Genomic DNA, 27699 nt, shown 5'->3' with positions numbered 1-27699 from the left:
ATTACAAAAATAATAATTTATTTAATAATTGAATGTTTCTTACAAATGAATCCTCAGAAAGAATTTTATCAACAAATTTTTAAATAATTAAATTCTATCAATGAATTAAAAAAAAAATAAAAAATAATTGAAATTCTGATGAATTTTATCATTTATAAAAATAATTGAATTCCTAAAAAGAATTTTATTATTTACGAAAATAATTGAATCCTGGTAAAAATTTTATTATTTATGAAAATAATTGAATTATTTCCAAAAAATTTTTTTAAAATTTATAAATAATTGAATTTTAGTTATAAAAACCGAGTGATAAAATCATTATTTTATAATATTCTTATTTCCTGGAATTTTTAATTAAAATTCTTCTTTAAATCTATTATTTTTAATTATTTATGAAAAAGTTCTTTGGAAATTTTCAAATTCACTAGAAAAACTGTTTCAAAAAAATTAATTCTACATAATTGTTAGTTAAAAGTATGAAAAATTCAGATTTTCAAAGAATTTAATTTGAAACCTTTACAAAATTCAATTATTTCTAATATTTCACGCTATAATGCTATTTTAATACCTATTGAATTATTATCTAAAATTTTAACTAAAATTCATTGTTAAATTAATTTTTATTTAAAAATTCTATAAGAATTCAATTATTTAAATACAAAAAAAAATTTATTGAGAAATTTAATGTTTCTTAAAACTATTAAATAATTGAATTATTTCGAAGAAATTTTTAAAAAATTTATAAATAATTGAATTTCTGTGAAATTTTTATTATTTATGTAAATAATTAAATGTAGGCGTAGAATTTTATAAGAAAACTATTCCTTAATAATTGATTTCTTTTGCGTAATTTTATTGAAATAGTAGATAGGTATATTGAAAATTATTGAATTGAGAAACATTTTTGAAAACAATTAAATTTCGGAGAAGATTTTTATTATTTATAAAGATAATTTGTAAATTCTCCAAATTTTGAAATATTTATGTAAAATTATTCATTAAATAATTTATAAGTAATAATTTAATTATATATTTTGTATTAGAATTCGTGGTAATTTTAGTTTATGAGGCAAACAAAATATTTATTTGATAATAGACAAGTAATCGGTTATTTGATTCAAAAAAATTTTGTTTCATTTCAATAAATAATAGAAGTACCTTTAGAATTTCAGAACAAAAAAATGCCATGTCTCAATAACAAAATCTTAATAATATTCATAAAATTCAAAAAAAAGTAGATACAAATTTTTAAAAATTTAGAAAAATTAATAAACTGTTAATAATAACAGTAATAAAAATAATAATAAATAAATTCTGAGTAAAAAAAATGTAATTTCAAAAATTTCATCACAACTTTAATTATAAAATTCCAATTTAAAAAAGTCTATTTGAAGAAAAAATTTACCCAAACAGTATTTAATATGTCAGAAAGTAAAATAATTCTTCCACATCACGTGTATTTTAGAAATATTTTTAAATTAGTTATATAACCTGCGAATGACGCAAAGTGAAATTAACGTTATCTTCTTAAATTTCATTAATCTATGTAGATTGCGTGACTGTTTCACTCAAGGCCGAGTACTAGATTACGACCTTAAGGTACCAAGTTCAGATGCAAAAATGAAAAAAAATACCTTCTCAAATAAATAGTCTCTAGAAATTTTTAATTTCCTACAAAGACTAAAAAACTCATAAAAATCTACCTTTTAAAATCATCAATTTACATAATTAAAAAAAAAAACGAAATTAATTAACTGCTAAAGTGCTTTCTTTAAGTGTCCTTTCAATATTAAAATAAATAAAAACCCGACTTTCACGGATATTCATATTTTCACCACTCTCACCTATTTTTAACATTAATTAATAAATCAAAAACTGCTTTTAATACCATTAAAAAAAATTAAGTAAACTTTTAATCAAAACTGTCATTTCATTTCTCCACAAAGTGTTTCTATATTTAAAAGTATTTTTAAAACTGCCCTCTCTCAAAGATTAATCATCTCCTTAATATTCCGAATGAATTGGAGAAAAAGTATACACAGTAAAAAAATAGCAACGAAAGAAAATGGTAACAAAAAAGTTTACCCTTTTTTGTTGTACGTGTAAATCTAAAACTCCATCAAAAACTACAAATGTATTCATGTGTTGCTGAAATTAAATTGGCTCTGTCACTCTCACCCCTTTTGTTTGCTACAACAAGGACACTTTCTCACCGAAATCAGAGTTCATGTCATAGTTAAAAACAATGAAAGCGTATACAATGAAATAGACTTCAAGGCCGTCCTACTTTCTCAAATAGAAAAAAAGTCCCGACTCATTCGCGTTACGTTTTACAATAATTATTTTCCCTTTTCTCTTCAAAAAAAAAAAAAAAAACTCAAGTGTGAACGATAATTTCCAATGTTTTAATGAAAATTAAAAATAATAATTTACCAAATTGAACCAAAAAGAATTACAAAAAGAGATGAAATCCCCAGATATTTAAATATTTTTTTAGTATTTTTTATTTTTAATATTCTTTAATATTTCTTTCTTTGTACTTAAATTCCTTAAAATAATCTTTAAACAAAAATAAAAAAACACTGAAAAAATATTGCTTTCTTTATAATTAAATAAATATTTTTAAACTAATAAAAAATTTAAAACTTAATATCTCTTTCTTTATATTTAAACTCTTCAAAATAATCTTTAGACAAAAATACAAAAATACTGACAAAATATTCCTTTCCTTATATTTAAATAAATATTTTTAAACTAATAACAAATTTAAAATTTAATATCTCTTTCTTTATATTTAAACTCTTCAAAATAATCTTCAATAATCTTCAAAACAAAAATAAAAAATATCTCTTTTTTTAAATTTAAAAATAAATATCTTGAAAGCATCTCTAAATAAAAATAAAAAACAATTGAATTCCAAATACGATAAAAAAAAAGAATTCAGTTTGTCAACAATTCAAATAAAATCCATATTCCAACCATTCTTCTCACTAAATTTAAACAGAATTTTTCTTTTTCTCCTCAAAACGGAAACGAATCTCTACATGCTCGCAAAAAGAAAATTTAAGATTCACGATATTAGAGTTGAATTTAGTAAACGGACGGTCGATAAAGTATATTATAAAGATTGCTCCTCTGAACGTGATCTATTGGAGCTCCGTGTCCTGGTTTACCCCATAGACTCCTCCACGTATCGAAATGTCTCCGACATCTTTCCTGCTCCATTCGATGTTCCTCCTTAAAATATTATTTTTAAACCAAAAATATACAGAGAGAGAAAGAGAGAGAGACACTAACACAAGAATTCGATTAAATAGAAAGCATCAGAGATAAAAAGAAAAAGAAAACCATATCTATAAAATATTGAATAATCTACAACGGCAGAACAAAAAGAAACGGAATAATCTACAGCAGCACATTTCCTATAATTAATAATAATTACTCCCAACCATGAAATGAAAAAAAGCAAATACTTTCTCACATTATGAAAATGTAATAATTACATTAACTAAGAGCAAAGACTTCAATGCAAATATGCAAATAATGTTCAACGAAATTGATTATGATAAGTATAGTCGCCATTTTTAAATCAAACACAATTTTTTGCTTCTACATTCGTATAGAAACATAGAAAATGCAAAGCGTATATAAAAAGTGCATAGTAATAATGGAAAATAAATTAAATGGTTGTTTGCCATTAAATGTGATTTCATACTGATTGAATATTGAAACAGCAATTAATTAATTTCAACTTACCACATTTCTTTCTCGTTTTCGTCTTATTTGATCCCCGAGCTCTGCTATGTATTCTCTATTGCTAGCAGCGAGTTCTCTCAATCTGAAAATACAATAAAATGTTAAATTTTCAAGTACATTTTTTCAATTTATTAATTAATTTTAAACTAATTTAAATTAATTATTTTAATTTTTAATTTTTAATTTTTATGTTTAATTTTAATTTTTAATTCTAATAATGAATTTAATTGAATTAATAGAAAAAAAGAAAAAATTCAAGAAAAACACAGAGGTACAAATTAAAATAGAATGAAATGGAACGAATTTTTGCTCATTCAGGGAAAATTTAACGTATAAATGGTTATCAAGATATTTAGAAGAAATTTCTATTCTGTGTGAATTTTTTCTAAACAATGTCACAATACGCAAGACATTAATTAGTACTGTTAAGGCTAGTTTTCGGTGGATAGAGTTTGCGCCTCCCTCGACTGTTGCTTCATAGAGTATTCCATTAAACGCTATCAAAGTGTCTCATTATACGGCCTCATAGTGCTTCCTAACATAAGTGGCATAATACACAACTCTGTTGGACAATAAAGCAACTTTATCGTATCACATAGGAAATTCGTATCGATAACGTATATGTTATCAAGTATAAACATCTTTGAAACCCGATTTCGACAATCAATTTAACAATTTAAACTTTCATTTCCCATTGTTTGACATATTAAAAAGAATTCACTATTTTTGCCAATTTCGAAATAATTTCTATAATAACTAAAGCAACGATATCACAAGAATTTAATTTTTTTTCCAAAAAAAATTTTTCACAGTTTTTCAGAAAGTATTTTGACTCTTTTCCCTTTTCGAATTCAATAATAATTTATCAAAATTGCTTCTGTAAATTTTTCAAAATTAATTTCAAGATTTCAATTCAATTCTTTTCTGAATCAATTCTCTTTTAAATAATTTTTGAGAAAGTTCTCTGAAAATTCAATTATTTAAAGAAAAAGAAAAGTTCATCTAAAATATTTCTGAAATACACTTTTCTATAATTCAATTTTACCAAATTTCAATTATTCGAGCATTTTTCAATTATTAAACACTAGCCAAACTATCCGCGCGCAAGCGCGCGGGAATGTTGTATTGTGCTGCTTATTTTAAACAATTTAAAAAATTTTAAAGAAATAATTATTATAACCTAACAAAGAGATTTAACTAACTAAAATTTAAATAATTTCACTCAATGGTCTCAATTTAAATAGAATTTACATTACTAGACTTAAACTATGGCTAAAACAATTACAATTAGTATCTGGGTCATCTTTTGCATTGCTTATTTTATAAAGCCATTTTAAATAAAATACTTTTCAAAGAAATAATAATTATTACACAATGAAAAAAGTTTTACTTGAAATAGCGATAAGTTTCTCTAGAATAACGAAAGTATTAATTGAAGCACTGAAAAATTTCGCTACTAAAGTGAAATCTGTAGTTCATCCAGCTAAATATTTTTTGCCGTGCATAACGAAAAAAGAATTAAATTAACATCAGATTTTCTACATTCAAAAAAAAAACGAATTCAAATAGAAATTAATCATTTTACAACTTAACCAAATTCACCACAGAAATCACTGAATTCGATAATTTAGAAGAAAGTCAGACAAAAGCAGGGTTCCTACAGAATCTGGAAAATCATGAAAATGGTATGGAATTTTTAAAAGGCTTCTGGAAATCAGGGAAATCATGGAAAAGGCCTGGAATTTTTAAAAGTTTCTAAATTTTTTCAGTTTTCCATTTTTTCTATTGAATAAAAATTCAAATAATAATGAAGCTAAATCCCATAAAAGAGAAGAAAAAATGTTGAATTTTAAGAAATTTGGATTTTTGAATTTTTTTGAATTTTTGATAATTTTAGATTTTTTACCAAAGAGTCGAGACAATTTAATAAGTAAAGTATTTTCTAAAAGCACAAAAATAATGAAGCTAAATCCCATAAAAGAGAAGAAAAAATGTTGAATTTTAAGAAATTTGGATTTTTGAATTTTTTCGAATTTTTGATAATTTTAGATTTTTTACCAAAGAGTCGAGACAATTTAATAAGTAAAGTATTTTCTAAAAGCACAAAAATAATGAAGCTAAATCCCATAAAAGAGAAGAAAAAATGTTGAATTTTAAGAAAATCGGATTTTTGAATTTTTTCGAATTTTTGATAATTTTAGAGTTTTTACCAAAGAGTCGAGACTATTAAATAAGTAAAGTATTTTCTAAAAGCACAAAAATAACGAAGCTAAATCCCATAAAAGAGAAGAAAAAAAGTTGAATTTTAAGAAATTTGGATTTTGAATTTTTTCGAATTTTTGATAATTTTAGATTTTTTACCAAAGAGTCGAGACAATTTAATAAGTAAAGTATTTTCTAAAAGCACAAAAATAATGAAGCTAAATCCCATAAAAGAGAAGAAAAAATGTTGAATTTTAAGAAATTTGGATTTTTGAATTTTTTTGAATTTTTGATAATTTTAGATTTTTTACCAAAGAGTCGAGACAATTTAATAAGTAAAGTATTTTCTAAAAGCACAAAAATAATGAAGCTAAATCCCATAAAAGAGAAGAAAAAATGTTGAATTTTAAGAAATTTGGATTTTTGAATTTTTTTGAATTTTTGATAATTTTAGATTTTTTACCAAAGAGTCGAGACAATTTAATAAGTAAAGTATTTTCTAAAAGCACAAAAATAACGAAGCTAAATCCCATAAAAGAGAAGAAAAAATGTTGAATTTTTTCGAATTTTTGATAATTTCAGATTTTTCACCAAAGAGTCGAGACTATTAAATAAGTAAAGTATTTTCTAAAAGCACAAAAATAATGAAGCTAAATCCCATAAAAGAGAAGAAAAAATGTTGAATTTTAAGAAAATCGGATTTTTGAATTTTTTCGAATTTTTGATAATTTTAGAGTTTTTACCAAAGAGTCGAGACTATTAAATAAGTAAAGTATTTTCTAAAAGCACAAAAATAACGAAGCTAAATCCCATAAAAGAGAAGAAAAAATGTTGAATTTTAAGAAATTTGGATTTTTGAATTTTTTCGAATTTTTGATAATTTTAGATTTTTTACCAAAGAGTCGAGACAATTTAATAAGTAAAGTATTTTCTAAAAGCACAAAAATAATGAAGCTAAATCCCATAAAAGAGAAGAAAAAATGTTGAATTTTAAGAAAATCGGATTTTTGAATTTTTTCGAATTTTTGATAATTTTAGAGTTTTTACCAAAGAGTCGAGACTATTAAATAAGTAAAGTATTTTCTAAAAGCACAAAAATAACGAAGCTAAATCCCATAAAAGAGAAGAAAAAATGTTGAATTTTAAGAAATTTGGATTTTTGAATTTTTTCGAATTTTCGATAATTTTAGATTTTTTACCAAAGAGTCGAGACAATTTAATAAGTAAAGTATTTTCTAAAAGCACAAAAATAATGATGCTAGATCCCATAAAAGAGAAGAAAAAATGTTGAATTTTAAGAAATTTGGATTTTTCAATTTTTTCGAATTTTTGATAATTTTAGATTTTTTACCAAAGAGTCGAGACTATTAAATAAGTAAAGTATTTTCCAAAAGCACAAAAATAATGAAGCTAAATCCCATAAAAGAGAAGAAAAAATGTTGAATTTTAAGAAAATCGGATTTTTGAATTTTTGATAATTTTAGAGTTTTTACCAAAGAGTCGAGACTATTAAATAAGTAAAGTATTTTCTAAAAGCACAAAAATAACGAAGCTAAATCCCATAAAAGAGAAGAAAAAATGTTGAATTTTAAGAAATTTGGATTTTTGAATTTTTTCGAATTTTTGATAATTTTAGATTTTTTACCAAAGAGTCGAGACAATTTAATAAGTAAAGTATTTTCTAAAAGCACAAAAATAATGAAGCTAAATCCCATAAAAGAGAAGAAAAAATGTTGAATTTTAAGAAATTTGGATTTTTGAATTTTTTTGAATTTTTGATAATTTTAGATTTTTTACCAAAGAGTCGAGACAATTTAATAAGTAAAGTATTTTCTAAAAGCACAAAAATAACGAAGCTAAATCCCATAAAAGAGAAGAAAAAATGTTGAATTTTAAGAAATTTGGATTTTTGAATTTTTTCGAATTTTTGATAATTTTAGATTTTTTACCAAAGAGTCGAAACAATTTAATAAGTAAAGTATTTTCTAAAAGCACAAAAATAATGAAGCTAAATCCCATAAAAGAGAGGAAGAAATGTTGAATTTTAAGAAAAACGGATTTTTGAAATTTTTCGAATTTTTGATAATTTTAGATTTTTTACCAAAGAGTCGAGACAATTTAATAAGTAAAGTATTTTCCACATTAAAAATTTTGACATTAAAAAATAAAAAATGCCAATACTTAACCCTCAAAATTTAATTGAATTTAATTTTCAAAACAAACAAATGAATGCAGATAATTTGCTTACGGAAAGGAACTTACCATTATTATAATGTATATTAATTTAATTTAAACTTTTATATAACTCTTTTAATAATCAATTATTTTCTCGAATTTTTAACTAAAATTTCTCTGTGAATCAATTCTCTGTGAATCAATCAATTCAGAAAAATTTGAATAAAATTTTTTTTAAAAACCAAAGTTTTCAGAATTTTAAATAAAATTTTACGAAACTTCTATTAAAAAAAAATTGTAATTAAAATATTTTTAAAATTAACTAAATAATAAAAATTGTAGTTAATTATCACTCTGTCGTAATGAAATTATTTTAGATGCAATTTACAACATTTAATGATACTTTTTACACTATCAATCATATGAATACATTTAATTATGATTCTTAGTAAAAGTCCATTCAATTATTTATCAATTTTTAAATTAAAATTCTTTGAGATAAAGATTTTTTTTAAATCCCTAATGAAATTTGCTAACAAGTTGTGTTATTTTTAATAAAATTTCGCAAAATTTCAATTAATTTCATAATTTTTGCATAAATTTTTTTTAACAAATTCAAGATTCTTTAAACAATTGAATAAAAATTTCTTATAAATCCCATTTTTTCAGAATTTTGATTTAAAATTATTTTAAACTCGAACAATTTTTAAAATAACTATTTAATTAACAAATTTTATTATTTTTAATAAAATTTCACAAAATTTCATAATTTTATAACTACATCTTTTAAAAAATTCAAGTCTTTGTAAATAATTAAATTTAAAATTCCACAAATCCAATTTTTTCAGAATTTTAAATGACATAATTTAAAACTTGAATAATTTTTAACTATTTAATTATTATTAATTTCTTCATAGCAATTGAAATTTTCAAGAATTTTAGTTCAAAACCTTCTGAAATTTGAAATTTTTCCACCTAAAAACTTTTTTACGTTAAATGAAATTAATTAAATTTAAGAAAGTTATTCTATAATTTAATTATTTAAAATAAATTTAATTATTTATAAAATAAATAAAAAGAAAATAAATTTAATTATTGAAAATAAATACAATTTTTTACAGAAATAAAAAAATATAAAACATTGTTTTAAAATTTATTGCGATTCCAAAGTTTTTAAGGTAAAAAAAATTCAAAAGGAAAATTAAGATTTTTATTTTTCAGAAATATTTTTCGACACTAAAATGAAGAATTTTTGTAGAAATTTGTTATTTTTTCTAGTACTTTTGATAAAATTCCGTAACTTTTCCCTGACCAATTTTACTTTTCCTGATTTCCCTGACTTCTATCAACTCTGCTAACTTTTTCATAATCTTTAATTAAAATTATTAAAAATTCCAATTTTCTAAAATTTCAATTTGAAACCTTTTGAAATTAAATTCCTAACTTTTCTTCAATAAACCTTAAAAAATTATTTTCCAAAAAACAAAAATTACTTGATATTAATTTTTTTTTCCTAAAAAAAATTTTATCATTTTCTAAAGTCAAGTAAACAGATTTATCACTAAATTCAAAGGTCATTGGCTTTTTTCCTAATTTTTTCAATTTTTCGAGAAACAAATGTGAATTGAAATTTTATTAAGCATTATGCTATTCACTAATACCAGCCGCATACAGTGTTGATGAACTGTGGGGTCAACTGGCTGATTATCAGTAATGCAGTTACATCCCTTGAGTGCCATGCCGACCTGACCAACTCTCTCTCCACATCTCACGACATACGCCAACGTTTGTCGTGTGTCATTTTATATGAAAAAATTACTCAAAAACCATTTAATTAATTTCAAGATAAAACGAAACTTCTGACAAAGATTAATGTCACTTATTATCAAACAAAAAAAGAGCATTAAAATCTCCTTTAAATTAAATAACATTCAAATTACCGAAACTCTTGTTTTGAAAAAATTTAATTTCCCCAATTATTTAAATATAAAAAGCAAAATTGTTTTGAAAAAAATAAAAAAAAAATACTGATAAATAAAATTATTATTGAAAATAATTATTTTGATTTAATTATTTTGTAAAATTAAAAAAAAAATTCAATTTATTAACTAAGAGTTTCTAAATTAATTGAAAATAATTGTAGAAATAAGTGGAAATTTCAAATTATCAGAATTGTTTCTATTACTGTGAATTTTCTTTTAATTTCTTCCAAGTGCTAAAATTTTCAAAGCAATTTTAAAAATGTGTTTAAGATTAATTTACTAATTTACAAATTTACAAGTTTCCTCTGGTTGTTCATTAACTGTGTAAGTGACTTTAGAAGTGACATTAATATAAGTCTTGAGAAAGTTAGCAGGGAAAAAAATTCCGTACAAGCATGATTGACATTTTCAGTTTTTGACCGCAGGCTTCGTTCCTAATTGAAGTAATTTAATTACTTTTGCTTCGAGAAAAAGTTAACAAAAAATCAAACTTGAAAAAACAAAGTTTAAACAAGTATTTTACTCCGACAATTTTTAATAATTAATTGTTAATATTTAAAAGTTAGATATCGTAGAGTTACAACGATTTATTTTTAGCGTAAAAAATCTCAAATCTAAAAAAAACGTAACTCCGCTTCTAAAATGCATCTCACGTTATCTCAAAAATTAAAATATTCTACTTTTAAATTGAGATTTTAATCTTCTTTAACTGAATTTAAAACTCGAATGTTCCACAATTATAAATTTTACCTATAGTTATAAATTTAGGTCTACTTTTTTTCAAAATTGACATTTATGTAAAAATGTTTTTTTTTTTTTTTTTTTTTTTTGTTAAAAAGAACAAAAAGGATATTTCTCGCATTTTATGAATAAAAGAATCCCCACAAAGATGTGAAAACGCTGGGTCTGATACCTATGTTTTATGCAATACTTCGGAAGGATTATTTTGGTTAAACGGTAATCTTATACTAAATCTCGCCTTTCTGGTTTCGTCGAAAGCATATCATATCCTAGTCATATGCAACACGCGGTTTCCAGATTATGGAATGAATTTCCATAAATAGTAACAATTACTTTGTCCTGATTTTTATTACACGCCTTTCCTCTAATCAAATTCCCCTAATCTAAAACACAATTTTACATAAAATGAATACAATTATACTATCAAACTAATAAAATTATACTACAAAACTAAATAAAATTAATACTAAATATTTGAAGAAGAAAAAGAAATAGAACAAGAAAAATAAACAGAAGAAAAATGGAGTACCACACGTTTTCGGAAAAAATCCCTTTTTCAAAAAAATGACCTATTTAAAAATAAATAAAAATTCAGATCAAATTAAGCATCAAGACCAGATTCTTTTTTCGAGAAAAAATTATTTTATATATCAGAGAAGAATTGTAAACAGTTCTTAAGTACCTAACCTTTTCGGAAAAATAAGCCCTTTTTGAATAAATAAAATGAATAAATCCAGGGTTGCTACAAAAATTTGATTTAATTTTTCCCTATAGGGAAAATGTATACATTTTCCCTCTTTAATTGTAAAATTATTCAGAACATCAGTTTTTTAAATAAATATTTAATTATTATTCTTAATTTTCCACTGGAATTAAGATTTTTAAAAATTTCGAATTTTAAATATTTTTAAATTTAATAATTTATATAAAAATCACCGTAACTTCTCAAAAATTATTTTCAAGATTTTAATTAAAATATTTTCTAGAATTTTTAACTATAATTCTTTTCTGAATCAATTTTTCTTAAATAATGTTTGCAAATATTCCTTGAGAATTAAATTGTTTGTTCAAAGAAAAAAAATGCACCTAAAATATTTCTGAATTCCTCTTGTTTGCAATTCAATTTCATGAAATTTCAATAATTTGAAAATTTTTCAATTAAATATATATTTTTATAATTTACGTAATTTTAAAAAAATTTAAATATCACAAGTTAATCAAAAACTAACTTCTTTAGAATTTTTAATTAAAATTTTCTAAAACTTCAATTTGAAACCTTTTGAAATTCATACTATAATAATAATCATTGTATTCTGATTGTCTGTTCGCAGAATAGAGTTAATTTTTTGATAATTTATTTTTTTTTATTGTTTTTATTTTAAAATTAACAAAATTCCAATTCAATTTTTTCAAGATTAAATAATAACAAAAATTAATTAAACAAAATTGCTGCGAATCAAAAATCATAATTTAATTTAACAAATTAATAATGGACTTGCTGTGAAGAATTTATTAAAAATTTTGAAAATAATTGGATTATTTTGAAGAAGTTTATTAAAGTTTTTGAAAATAATATATAATAATAATTTGTTTGTTAATCAGTTAATAAATTAATTTTTTACAATTTTAAATTCGAAATTATTCAAAATTTGCTAGTTACTTATAAGAATTGTAAACACTATTTTTATAAAATTTAATTATTTTTTAAATTTTTAATTAAAATTATTCGCTAAATAATTTATAAATAATAATTTTATAAATAGTTATTCAAGAATTCAATAATTTAAAATAAATTCAATGTCATTTTTGTAAAGTTCAATTATTGTTATAAAAATAGACAGAATTTTAATTTAATTATTAAATTTTTTCAATATTTATGAACGCTACTAGACAACAAAATTCAAAAATTTTTTTATGAATTCTACAAAATTTAATAGTTTTCCAGTGCTTTCGATAAAATTTCCTGACTTTTTCCTGATTTCCCTGACCAATTTTTTACTTTTCTTGAATTCCCTGATTCCCCTGACCAATTTTATTCCCTCCTGACTTTTTTCTGACTCCCCTGATTTCCCTGGCACGCTACCTGGCACTCTATCTATAAAAAATAATATTAGTAGAATAAAAATTCGTGATTTGGCATTTTACAATTGTTTGCGAGTGGTACTGTAATTTTTAAATAGAAATTTCTCCCCGCATGTAAGTGAAAAAAAACTCTATGTGCTCTCGACCATTCGTGTGTTAAATTAAATTGATAACCACAGCAACGGACTCGAATCTATTTCTTCCATTTTGCCGTTAAAGTAAACCTGCGGCGTACATGAAAAGAGTTCCATTATAAAATCGAGTAAATAGTGAGAAAGATTTTAGTGAAAAATTTTTCTTTCATTCCCTAATAAAAATTGGAATTTTTTCATTTAAATAAAATTACTCTCAACTGTAACTAAAAGAAAAATCTAAACCATGAATATATCGAATATAAATATTCCAGTCGCAAAAAGAAAATATTTCCCATTTAACCTTTTTAAGGCATTCTTTTAATTTTACCATTTTCTTTTATACTCAAAAATAAAGATTTTTCAGGGTCGCCACAAAAATTAATTTTGTTTTTCCCTGATTTTCAGAATTTTTCCTGACTGATTTTGACTTTTTTCCTGACCCTAAAGAATATTCTGATTCACTCTTAAAATGATTAGATACTCAAAAAAAAACATTCTGTTACATTTACTTACGAATTTCTTTAATTGTAAAATTATTCGCAAACATCAAAAACTTCATTTTTAAATAAGTATTTAATTATTATTTTTCCATAGAAAAAATTTATTTTCAAAACATTGTTTTATTCAACAATGTTTTATTCTTCAAAACATTCAAATTAAAACATTTTTAAAATTCTACAACTTATAAGAATATTATTATAAAACATGAAGATATGAATCACTCCGAGTCTTCGACTCGGAGTAATTCATGTCTTTGTTTTATAAAAGTTTAGATTTCCATAAAATTTTTCAATAAAAAATTAAATTATTTACAAAAATTATAATAAAATTCGTTGCAAGAATTCAATTATTTTCAGAAATAATAAAATTCTTCACAGGATTTTAATTATTTTTAATACAATTTTTAAATAAATTTCTCGAAAAATGAAATAATCTTCAAAAATTTTTTGCAAGAATTAAATTATATTTCACAAATAATGAAATTCTTCGTTGAAATTCAAAAATTTTCAAAATTTACTATTTTAATAAAGGTTCTCAAAAGAATTTAGTTATTTAAATAAAATGTAATAAAATAGCTTGCTGGAATTCAATTATTTATACAAGTAATAAAATTTTTCACATGAATTCAATTACATATTTAAAACAAAATTTGATAAAATTCATTATAAGAATTCCATTATTTTCATAAATTATAAAATTTTTCTGAGGATTTCAATTATTTTTAATACAATTTAAAATAAAATCCTGGAAAAATAGAATTATTTTCTTAAATTTTTTTTAAGAAGTTAATTACATTTCACGAATATAATGAAATTCTTATTTGAAATTCAAATATTTTCCAAATCTACTATTTTTACAAAAATTCTCAAAAGAATTCAATTATTTTTATAAATAATAAGATTCTTTACATTATTTCAATTATTTAAAAAAAAAATCGATAAAATTTGTTGCAAAAATTCAATTACTTTCATAAATTAATAAAATTCTTCACAGGATTTCAATTATTTTTAATACAACTTTAAGTATAAATTCTTCGAAAAATGTAATTATTTTCAAAAATTGTACTAAAATTCTTCAAAAAAATTCAATTATCAATTATTTTCAAAAATTCATACTATAATGCTTTTAATATATTCTCTAATGTTCATTTTTAAATCAATTTTTATTGAAAAATTCTACGAGAATTTAATTATTTAAATACAAAAATAAATAATTTACTGAATAAATGAATGTTTCTCTAAATTGAATTATCATAAAGAATTTTATCAACATAATTTAATTTTCTCGAGGAATTTGAAAAAAATTGTATCAAAAATAATTGAAATTCTATGATGAGTTTTATTAATCATGAAAATAATTGAATTTTTGTAAAAAATGTTATTAATTGAATTCTTTTGAAAAATTTTATTAAAATAGTAGATATTGAAAATCATTGAATTGAGGAAATTTTTTTAAAAATAATTGAAATTTTGCAAAGAATTTTATTAAAATTTTTGAAAATAATTGAAATTCGGAGAAGAATTTTATTATTTTTAAAGATAATTGAATTTTGACGTGGATTTTTTTTTAATTTTTGAACATAATTGAATTTCTACGAAGAATTTTATTACTTTTGAAAATAATTGAATTTCTGCAATCATTTGTAACTTCTCCAAAATTCAATTTTTTCCAGTACTTTAATAAAAACCCGACTTTTCCCTGAATTCCCTGATTTCCCCGACCTGTGGCAACCCTGTTTTTTTAACAATAATTTTTCTTTTAATTCAATTTTTATACTCAAAAATAATCTTTGTACTCCAAAACAAAGATTTTTTAACCAGTTTTCCTATTAATTCCACAATTTCTTTTACTCAAAAATAAAGAGCTTCTTTTTAACCAAAATTCTTTAAATTAAAATTAAAAAACAATTCTAAAAACTTTTCATATTGATTATCAAGTTTTTAATTTAAAAAAACGTATTCAATATGAAAAAAAGTTATTTCAATTGTCGCAAAAATTGATAGAAAACCTTCAGGTAACTTTTTCTTTTACGAAATCCAGCATTCTGTAATATTAAGAAATTGTAGAACTCACGTTTCTAAAGTGTAACTAGATTTTCTGGCGTCAGTGATGAGATGTCGGATGGGTTGCGATTGTGAATAATGCCTCCTGCATGTCAGAAGTGGTACCAACTCGACGCCACCAGTGAGGCGATAAACCTGAACCTCCTCATTATACGCTTTCCCTGAATTGCGTTCAGTAATAGGATCTGGATGAGGGTCCGGGGTAATTCCTACAATGTAACAAGAGAAATTTTAACAGTGGAATACATCACACTTCATTCTTCTTTTTGATTAAAAAAATGACAAATATTTATGAATAGACGTTTGCTCTGCAAACTAACACAGTAGCAAATAAATTAATATTTGCCAACATTCTTCTAACATTATAATTTTGTACTCTTTCATATTTGCCCAATAAGAAAAAAAATATAGCACTTAATAAGTTTTAGTAAACTATTAGTAACTTTTTTTTATCCTTAATCCCTCCTAACAGAATTTTAATTAATCTTTAATTAATAACAGAAAAAATTTATGCAAATTCTATTTTTAATAATTGAATTCTTGTGAAATTTTCATTTCACAGAAAAAAAATTTATTTGATTCAAATAACCGATTAATTGACTATTATCAATTAAATATTTAATTGAATCAAATAATATTTATTGGAGTCAATTAAATGGTATTTGAGCCAATAAATTCAGTATTTGAAGCAAATGCCATTTAATTGACTCGAATAAATATTATTTGATTCAAGAAAATATTTAATTAATAATAATCAATTAATCGGTTATTTGAATCAAATAATTTTTTTTCAGTGTATTTTAGAAAATAATTTAATATTCGTGTAGAACTTTGTCAAAATTATTTTTAAATAATTAAATTCGTTTGGGAAATCCCGATTAAAATAATAGATATATACAAATTATTGAATTAAGATAAAAATTTTGAAAATAACTGAAATTTTGCAATGAATTTTATTAAAATTTTTGAAAATAATTGAATTTTATTGCTTTTAAAAATAATTGAATTCTTGTGATGAATATTGTTATTTATGAAAATAATTGACTTCATCCGAATGATTTTATTTTGTTTTTTTTAAATAATTAAATTACTGAAAAGAATTTTAAAATTTATGTAAAATAATTGAATTACTGCGTTGAAATTTTTATTTCTTTGAAAAATAATTGAATGTTCGTGTAGAATATTATCAAAATTTTTGTTTAGTAATTTAATTCTTTTGGGAAATTTTATTAAAATACTATAATATCGAAAATCATTGAATCAAGAGAAATTTTTGAAAATAATTGAAATTTTGCCATGAATTTTATTAAAATTTTTGTAATTAATTGAATTTTGCAATGAATTTAATTAAAATTCCTGAAAATAATTGAATTTTGGCGAAGAATTTTGCTATTCATTTTTAAATAATTGAAATGTTGACACTTTTTTTTTTATTTTTTAAAAATAATTGATTTTCTGCGAAGAATTTTATTAATTTTGAAAATAATTGAATTCTTGTGATGAATATTGTTGTTTATGAAAATAATTTAATTTTACAATGAATTTTATAAAAATTCTTGAATATAATTGAATTTCGGCAAAGAATTTTGCTATTTATAAAGATAATTGAAATGTTGACAAGAATTTTTTTTTTAAATTTGTAAAAATAATTGAATTTCTGGAAAGAAATATTAATATTTATTAAGATAATTAAATTCTTTCAAAGAATTGCGTTAAAAATTTAAAAATTGAAACTAATTTCAACAGAATTAAAATTAAAATTTTTCAAAAAAATACTTCATTGAATTATTTATAAGCAATAACTTTATGACAGAAGTTCTTCAAAAGAAATAAGTTATTTAAAATAAATTATTGTCAGAAATAGAAAAAATTGAAGGTTTTTTTTTTAAATTCGTGATAATTTCATAGTTTGTGAGGCAAACAAAAAGAAACAAAAATTTAGAATTTTCTTATAAATTCTAAACAATTAATTTTTTCCCGTACTTTTAATAAAAATCCCTGACTTTTCCCTAATTTCCCCAACCTATGGCAACCCTGAACAATAGAATAATAGAAATGGTAAAAATAATTCTACAAAATCAATAAACAATAAATACTAAAATGATGAACGTTCAAAAGATATTATGGATACTGTTACATTATCCATACAACATTGTTGCAGCAAATTTAACGTAAATATTCATGGAAATATGTTGTCGAGGAGGATATTAACAACGTGCAATTATCAAGCTATAAATTTCCAATTTTTCATAACATGCTCTTGTACAATGTTCCCGAAATTTCCAAACTAATGAATTTTATTAGTCTACGAAATAATTAAATTGTTTCTAAAATTAATAACTGACACTTATTAATAAAATATTTTAAATACTTTTTCTCTCCATACCTCTACGAGCACCAACATCGTACAATTTATTCATCTCAGTTGATGCCAAAGGATTTATAGACTGCATACTTTTCCTAGCAGACTTTGTCATCCATCCCTGCAAAAAAAAAGAAAAATTCCAATTAATTTCCATTATTATTCACGCATTATTAATACACCGTTAATATTAATATAATAAAACAAATATATAATTGAGTGAAAAAATTATAGCCTCCAGTTAATTATTTGTATTCATTAGCAATATGATTATTTGTAAAATATATTAATTAAATGATAAATTAGATATAATTTAATTATACATCATATTTAATTAACTGCACTAGCTGTTTATTAATATAAATAAATCAATAAATTAATAATCTAAATTACAAACATGATATTATTTTTATATAGAAAATAAGTACAAAATAGTCGATAGCAAATTAGGTCAAGTTAAAAATAAAAAAAAAATATAAAAAATCTCACAATTTAAATTATAGAGTAAACTATAGAAAAATGAATAAATGTACTTTTTTCCTCATGAAAAGTGAATTATTTAAATCTTTTATTAACTATAAAAAGTCATTAATTTGCATTTGGAATTACTTCCTTAGACTATCATAAAAGTGATCAGTACATAAAAAAAAAAAATTCTTTTATAGTAACGAATTAACATATTATTTTAATATTCCATTAACATATAAATCTTAAAACGTAATCTAAGCAAAAGAAAAATGCCTGTCATTTCTTAAATACTTTTTTCTTAACCGAAACGAAAAACTCGATATTCATCCATCAAAGTCCTTCTTTAGCTGCTTGGCTGAGAAGTAGTTCAACGTTTACAGATAGAAAATAAAAGAAAAAAAAAATCTCCCATAAATCAATCGACTCTAATTTATCCGATTAGAAACAATTTCAGTAAAAAAGAAAAAAAAACAATAGAAATTCATGGCAAAAAAATTATTCACTTCACGCCTTTGTGAACACGTGAAAGAAATTAATTACTTAAAAGAACAATTTTATTTTCTTTTAAATAAAATTTCACACTTTCCCCTCTGAATAAATTTTTACAAAAATTGACCAATTTCTTGAAATGCAAACCATAGATAAAAATAAAATTTAGAAATATTAAGAAAAAAATTGCAATTTCCAATCAAAATGGAAATATATGGAATTAAAAAAAATTTAATTAACAAGTTTAAATTTGTTAACTAATTATATTGATCATCGACCGGATGAAATATGAATTTCGTCTACACATAAATATAAATGAACTTCGCATACAACTAAGATATGCGTACCAGTGATTCGAGAAAACGAACTCCAAACAATTTGGGATCTCTCCAAGGAACTCCACCAGGTCCAGGACGACCCCATGGAACGGAATTCAGCTAGGAATGCACCACAATTGGAATAAAGTCTTAAATAGTTAAAAACCCATTTTAACTTCTACTCTACTCCGAAAAAAATATGTATGGCAAAATTTCAAACATTATTTCAATTTATATAATATTAAAATTTAATTAAAATTTAATTTTCTATTTTCTTCTTCAAAATAGCAAAGTTATTATTAAAAGAATTAATTTGGTTTAAAAACAAAGTAAATATCTATAAAAATCCATAAAAATAAAAAATTAATAACTAAACTTTTTGAAAATATTAATTGCTTTTTATATAAAAATATATTTTTTGTAAACTATCATTTCAAAGGTTTCATAAAATTAAAACTATTCATCATTTTTGTCTTCATTAATAATTTGATGAATATTAGTATTAATATTTATATTTAATATTAATATTATTTAATATTAATATTTAATATTAATATTTAATATTAATATTTAATTTTTAGATTAATATCTATAATATAAATTATAGATAATAAATAATAATAGAATAGATAATAATAAAAAGATAACAAAAATTTTAATAATATATAATTTGAAAAAATATTGTCAATTTTATTTACAACAATATTTGATGAGTGATCAACTATATGTCAATTTTAATAATTTTTTTTTTCAGTATCCAGTTTAACAGAATCAGTGGAGCTTTTCATGCCAGAAGTCAGTTGGGAAATTAATGAACTTTATATCAACGTCTCACTGAATTGCTGTCAATGTCTTTTTTTTTCCCCTCGTCACTCAAGCGATAACGACAGTGAATCAATCTAAATCCTATCAATTAGATTTTTAAATAAATTTCTCTAATTCTAATTTATTATTTCAAATCAAAGACTGGCGGACGCTGTCGGATAAAAGCTTTTAAAAATAAATTCATTAATCAACTTTACATATTTTCAGCTTTCATATAGTTAATTTAACATTCTGTTCTAATAATAAAAAATTTCCATGTCTGTCATTGAACAAAATTAATACAAACGTTATATTAAAAATTCTCCTGTAACTTTTTTCAAATTAATTTCAATATTTCAGTTCCATTATTTTCTAGAATTTTTTAACTAAACTTTTTCTCTAAATTAATTATTTTTTTAAATAATTTTAGAGACAGTTGTTAAAAAAATCAATTATTCAAAGAAAAAGAAAAGTTCATCTAAAATGTTTCTGAAATCCATTTATCTACAATTTAATTTTACGAAATTTCAATTATTCGGAAGTTTTTCAATAACTAATTACAAAAAAAATTTGATATATAATTTTTCAAAGAAAATAAAATCTTTAAAATCTTTAATTAAAACTGCTCAAAATTCAAATTTTTAAAACTCCCAATTTAAAAAATTTTTGGATTATTTCTAGAAATTTCTAGAATTTTCTCCTCATTAAATCAATTTTATTTTTAATAATTTTCAGAAAGTTTTTGGAGAATTTAATTATTGAATTATTATTTGCATAAAAAAGAAATTAAATACATAAAAAATTCACTTGTTTTCAATTCAATTTTACGAAAATTCGAATTTTTTCCAATGAAAAATAAATATTTATAATTTAAATAATTTCAAAAAAAATTTAATAAAATTTTTTCAATAAATAAACCAAGCTTGCCACAAAAATTGAATTTCACTTTTCCCTGACTTTTCTACAATTTCCAGATACTATTTTGAATTTTTCCCTGAAACTTCTAAAAAACTTAAAATAGTTCAAAATAAAATTAATTACTGCATAAAATTCCATCGATTATTATTTTTATAAAATCCAAAAAAATTATTAAAAAATTAAATTATTTTTAATTGAATTTAAGGAAAAATTCAATTATTTTGCAAATTTTCAATTTCTAGTTTAGAAAATTTCAATTATCTTCATTTCAGTTGTTAAAAATAGAATTGAATTATTTTAAAACCTAAATTTTTCGAAACTTTTAGTTAAAAATAATTGTAATTTAAATCTTTTTAAATTAGTAACTAATTATAAAAATTATAATTGTAACTCTTTCGTAATTAAATTATTCAATTATTTATTAATTTTTAAATTAAAATTATTTGAGATTTCATTTTTTTTTAAATCTCTAATAAAACTTTATAATAACATATTGTATTATTTTTAATAAAATTTCACAAAATTTCAATTAATTTGATAATTTTTGCATAATTTTTGTCAAAATTCTAGTAATTATTTAAAACTTGAATAATTTTTAATATAAATATTTAAATATTATCAATTTCTTCACAGCAATTAAAATTTTCATGAATTTCAGTTAAAAACCTTCTAAAATTTTGTAATTATTTTTGAAAATTGAAACTTTTTTCAACTAAAATCATTTTTAAGTTAAATAAAATTAATTAACTTTATGAAAGTTATGTTAGAGTTTAATTATTTGAAGCAAATTTAATTATTTACAGTAATAAGAAAAATTGAAGGCATTGTTTTAAAATTAATTGCGATTTCAAAGTTTTTAAGGTGAAAAAAATTCAAAAGGATAAATTAAGCAGAATTTTTGTAGCAATTCTAGAAGTTTGTTATTTTTCCAGTACTTTTTGATAAAATTCCCTGAATTTCCTAATTTTTCTAACTTGTGTCAACTCTATTAACTTTTTCAGAATTTCTAACAAAAATTATTTAGAATTCATATTTTCTAAAATTTCAATTTGTAAACCTTTTGAAATTTAATTATTTGCCACTTTTCCTGATTCCCCTGACAAATTTTCCGTGCCCTAACTTTTTCCTGTATTTCCTTATTTTCCTGACCTATGTCAACTCTGTAAAAGAATAAATACAAAAATATTAATTTCTCTAAACGTCAGTCATGTAATTAAGATTTTCATTTAATAGTCCAAAAAAAATATTCCTCTACAAACGTAGAATTTTTTCCCAATTTCATTCTCATCTATATAAAATATTAGCCGATTGTTTATAAGAACATGAGAAAGCTAAAAATTTGATTGAAAATCGATGAAGAAAATCTTCTACGAAAACGACAGCGTCGTCTTGAAAAGAGATCGCAAAGAGAAAACCGTGTCAAATGCGTCATATCGAATAATCCTTTGAAGCGAAAAACTCAAGAAAAATAAATAACGATGTCATTTCAAATCACCTATCATGCTTTCACAGAAAAATATATCTATACACTATGGAACGCAGAAATTTCTAAATATTCTCCTCATTCCATTTCGTGTAAAAAAAATCAATGATATCACCAAGAAGAAACTCTGCAAGCGAGAGTAGCGAGATTTGCTTGACTACCATGTGTTTGCTTCATTTAAAACGTTACCTTTGAAATGATATATATGACTCGTAAATACGCACACTACTCTTGAATTTTAAAGCACAAAATAGTGTAAAAAAAGAAAAAAATATTTCCCAGTAAAAAAATTCCTCAACATTTTAACGTGCTACATGAAGCTTACATAATTCATGCAAAATATAATTGAATATTTAATTTTTCATATTTTTAAAAAATTTAACATTTTCTATTTTACTGTTCTGACAAAAAAATGACGGTAAAACAATGAAGAGGAATTTTTTTTCCCATGATCCTAAAGTTCTGAACGTTTAAATAAACGAAATTTAATTATTTCTGCTGTAAATTAAATTCTTATTGTAATAATTTTGCGCACCACTATCAAAAATAATTATAAAGAAACGTAATAATTAATAATTTTTATTTTTTAATTCTTATTTCAATCAATAATTTATGAAAATATTTTTAATAAAAAAATAAATCGCTCATGAACGTTAAAAACTTGTGGATCATTTGTTCCCTAATTTTCTAAACTATTCGATTATCTTTGAGGCTTAAAGTTTAATTCAAGTTTAATCACCAAAACTTAAGAATTTATCAAAATTTCTGATTTTTTATGTAAAAAAATTAAAAATTTGAAAATAAAATTTTTTTTCCATAATTTAATTCTAATACTCAATGTAAACTCACCATATCTTGAGTGTTTACTCGCTCTGATGGCTCGAGTGGCACATTCTTTTTCCGCAAAGTTGTCTCGCATGGAGCACCACCACCAGGTTTTCCCCAAGGTGAATAACTCTCCAACATTGCCTGCAACTAAACAAACACATATCAATGTTAATACCAATTTTTTATCATAAAAATGTCCAAAATGTATAGTGCATTGTTCCTCTCCTTACAATGCACTAGACAATTTATTTTCACTAATTTTATTCTTCAAAAATATAAAGCCAGAAATTTTCAAAATTATGTCAGTGAAAGTTCACAACATTTACGAACAACGATTGAAATAATTTTTTTTTTAAACGCAATGTGATATCAAATTTGGTTACAAATTTTTATTTTTTAAGTAATCATTTAAGAAACTATGTAAAACATCTAAGCAAAAATTTATAAATATTTACATCGAGTATGAAGAATTTGAAAATACATTTTCAATAAATTCATTTTTCATTAAAAATTAATTTTCAAATACATTTTCAAATTAGAATAGAATAGAATAGAAAAATAATTTTTTTTTGCATCATTGTTTATAAACGTTGCGAATTTCACCAATAAAGTTCAAAATTCGACTCTTGTAAATTAGAAAAAAAATTTACAAAAAGAATCTACAAACAATTTACAAAAAAATTTAGAAAAAATTTGATTCTGTTTATCAATTTTTATTAATTTTCCTTAATTTCTATTAAAAATAGACTTCTTTTTTTCATTACAAGACAAGAGACTTCAGATAACGAGAATCAGTAGAAGAAACCAGTTTCAGTCAGACAGAAATAAATTCTATTTTCTGATTGTAAAACCAAAATTTGAAAAATCCGTATTCCTAAAATTCTGAACATTCGAATGAACGAAATTTATATTTACTTCTTCTACAAATTATAATTTTATTATTAACAATAATAGTTCGTAACATACAATAAAAATTATCATGTTTCTATAAATGATAAATTCAAGTTTTTAATACTTATTGCAATCAGTAATATTTGAAAATATTTTTTTAGATAAAAATATTTCGTTCATTTAAACATTCAAAACTTGTGGAGCAGAAAATTTTGTAATGTTTATTTGAAGTGAAAAAATTAACTTATTTCAGGCCTCTGATCGACTTTAAAAGCTTTAAACGATTAAAGATAAAAAAATCAAAAAAATAATTTACTTTATTCAGTGTTATCACAAAAATTTAATTTGTATTTCTTTGATTTTCACAATTTTAAACATTCTAAAATTTAATAATTTCTAAAAATTACAACTGAAACCTTTTCAAAATTATTTTTAATTCCAAAATTTAGAATTTTTAACTAAACTTTTTCTTTGAATCAATTATTTTTAATAATTCTCCGAAAGTTCTTTGAGAATTCTATTATTTAAAATAATTAAATTAATTAAATTAATAATAATTAAATTTTTGTAGAAGAAACAAAAAAAATCATGAAAATAATTTGATTTTTTGAATTATTGATTTTTAAAAAATAATAATAAAATTCTTTTAAAATAAGTTTTTAAAAAACATTTTTAAATAATTTTCGAAAAACACAAAAATTTCTTAAATATGATGAATTTAAAAATTTCCAAATAATTGAAATTTATTAACAATTTTTGATAATAAATAAATTTTTCAAAAACAATTTTTGGAGAATATTAAAAAACTACCAAGTTTTTGAAAAAGTTTAATAATTATTTTTAATAATTTTTTTAAAGTTCTTTGATAATTCTATTAACCACTTGAGCGGCAGGGCGTCAGAATTGGCGTCAGCGTGCAAGTGACAGAAGCGGCAAAAATGCGAAAAAGGCGTCAAAATTTGACTACTATTTTCTCATTCTGTAAGGAGATTTATAATATCACAACAAAGTATTTTTCTTTCTTAAAGTGAAAGAACAGACCTGTAAGCAAAAAAAATGTTTTTTAAAATATTTAAATAAGTTTTCAAGGATCAAAGCTAACAATATTTAATAGTTTGATATTAGTGGCGTTTCAATTTCTACCACAAAAAGTCCAATTTTTCTTCACGAAATCGAAATATTTAAAAAAGCATTTTTTTGTTTAAAGATCTGCTCATTTACTTTAAAAAAGAAAAATACTTTGTTGTGATATTATAAATCTCCTTACACAATGAGAAAATAGTAGTCAAATTTTGACGCCTTTTACGCATTTTTGCCGCTTCTGTCACTTGCACGCTGACGCCAATTCTGACGCACTGCCGCTCAAGTGGTTAATTAAATACAAAAATTCCATTTTTTATGTAATATGTAAACAAAATTAGTGAAAATAATTAGATTTTTTGAATTATTGATTTTCAAAAAATTGTAATGAAATAATTCTTAAAATTAGAGTTTTAAAAAGGTTTTTAAATATTTTGAAAATAAATAATTTTTTTAAAAGAATTTTCGAAAAATATTAAAAAATAATCAAGTTGTTGAAAAAGATTCATTATAAATATAAAAATGAATAATTTTTCTAAAATTTAAATAATAAATCTCAGAAAGTAATTTTTTTTTAAATTTCAATTTCCTTTTTCTCAAGATAATTGAATTTTAAAAAAATTATTATAAAGAAAGAAAAGTCTAAAAATAGCTTTTTAAAAATATTGCAATGTAATTTTTTGTAAACAATTTGAATTATAATTGAATTTCTCAAAAGAATTTTTTGAAAGTTTAAAAAACTGATATTTTTTGACAATTTGTAATTAAAAATATTTCAAAATGACTGTTTTCTCAAAAATAATTCTAAGAACGTAAATTTTTCAAAAAATTGTAATGTTATTATTTTTTGTCGATATTTAACTTTTCGGAAATTTGTAATTGAAACTATTAAAAATAATTGAATTAAAAAAAGAGAAAAAATTTAATTTCAATTACTTTTAATAAAATTTTACAAAAGGACCACGCACAAAATACATACAAATTGGATCCCAGTCAATTTTTTTTTATTTTTCAATTGGGAATCTTTTTCCTGACACAAAAAACTATACTTTTCTACGCAGTTCCAAAAAAAATCGACTGGGATCCAATTTATATGTATTTTGTGCGTGGTCCTTTCTATTAGTTAAAAACTTTTTAATTATTTATTTCGAAAATTTAACTATCGCAAAAGAATGATTTAACAATAATTTTCCAAAGATTCGAGCACAATTATTTTGCACCCTATAAAAATCGAAATTAGTTGCATTTTAAACCCAAAAAAGAGGAATTTTGTTGCATTATTTGGTTGAAAAGTCGAAATTTTTCAAAAGTAAGTTAAAAAAAATTTAGTTTTTTTTAAAAATAAATCGAGAAACGTCGCCTTTTTCAAAAAATATTAATAAAACGTCCAAAAAGTTATACTAACTGAGGCCTGTTTTTTTAATTTCTTTTTATCGATTGTTATTTCAAATGATTGAGATATATTTTCTATTAAAATATATAACTTGACAACTCAGAGAGAAAGTGACATATACATTTTTTTATGAAAAAAAAAATAAAAAAAAAAAACTAATAAAGAATTTCTTTCAATGTATTACATATATTTTATATATACGTGAGCTTATTTCTTCCCGTAGTATGTAAATTATATAGACATAAAGTTAGCTATGTAGCATTTTTCCTTGTATAGACCATAAAATACAGTATTGCCTTCAAGTCCAGTTACTATTTCCCATAACCCAAGGACTTCTTCTTTTTTTATTATTTTTACACACTTAGATATATCTTCTACCTCCCCCAAAGGATCGAATCTTATAAGTTGAAGATATATATGCTCTTTATATCTATATACAAACATACTAAGGGGTGAGAGGGAAGCAAAACGGAAATGGCACGAAAGAAATGTCGTTTAACGGAAAAGTCTTAAATGGTACTTGACGAACCACACCCTCTTTCGTTTACAATACATACTTCATGTTGCTCGCGGTGTTTCTGACGTTGAAGCTCCTCCTTTCGCGTCTTCCACAAGAAAGCTCCTTCCTGTACAATCCGTCGTTCCTGCTCCTTTCGTAAACCTTCCTCTACTTCCGGAACATACGTCGTTCCATGACATTCATCCATAATTACTACGATCCTCTTCAAATTTAACTCACTCCTTTATTTATATAAAAGCCTTCCAAGCAGACGTGAAAATCACATCTGAATCAACAATTCAGAGACTGAAAAAAAAATTAAATTTTTATTATTCGGGGGAATTTACTACTAAAGTCAGATCAATATATTTCTTTTAAATAAAATCTTTTCTTCAAACTTTTTATTTATTTTCAGTTCAATAATTTATTTATTATTTTATTCATTTAGATAAAAATAAACACAATTCTTTTTTATTTTAATTAGAAATTCTTTAGACTTGTTGAATCGCCAACAATTTTTCTTTAAATTTC

General features: G+C 22.2%; 1 protein-coding gene across 5 annotated transcripts in view; it reads right to left on the bottom strand.

Moving 5' to 3' along the window:
* The window catches only part of LOC122509508, a 91326-nt gene that overhangs the window by 61521 nt on the left and 2106 nt on the right, over positions 1 to 27699 (bottom strand). For 4 of the 5 annotated variants that reach the window (XR_006302367.1, XM_043623634.1, XM_043623632.1 and 1 more), the window contains 5 exons: positions 27227 to 27474; positions 23327 to 23452; positions 18023 to 18119; positions 15647 to 15845; positions 3757 to 3838 (listed from right to left, as the gene is read on the bottom strand). Coding sequence is in view for 4 of the 5 variants with exons in the window: in XM_043623634.1 (XP_043479569.1) it covers positions 3757 to 3838; positions 15647 to 15845; positions 18023 to 18119; positions 23327 to 23452; positions 27227 to 27376 (654 nt within the window). In the remaining variant the exon portion in view is untranslated. Of the gene's footprint in view, positions 1 to 3039; positions 3238 to 3756; positions 3839 to 15646; positions 15846 to 18022; positions 18120 to 23326; positions 23453 to 27226; positions 27475 to 27699 lie in introns of those variants that run through there. The other variant, XM_043623635.1, reaches the window with a different exon arrangement.

This window comes from Leptopilina heterotoma, unplaced genomic scaffold, assembly GCF_015476425.1.
Source record: "Leptopilina heterotoma isolate Lh14 unplaced genomic scaffold, ASM1547642v1 Lhet_60, whole genome shotgun sequence".
NCBI classification, from domain to species: Eukaryota; Metazoa; Arthropoda; class Insecta; order Hymenoptera; family Figitidae; genus Leptopilina; species Leptopilina heterotoma.
The sequence above is the reverse complement of the archived record's forward strand: the minus strand, read 5'-3'. Positions and strand labels throughout refer to the sequence as shown.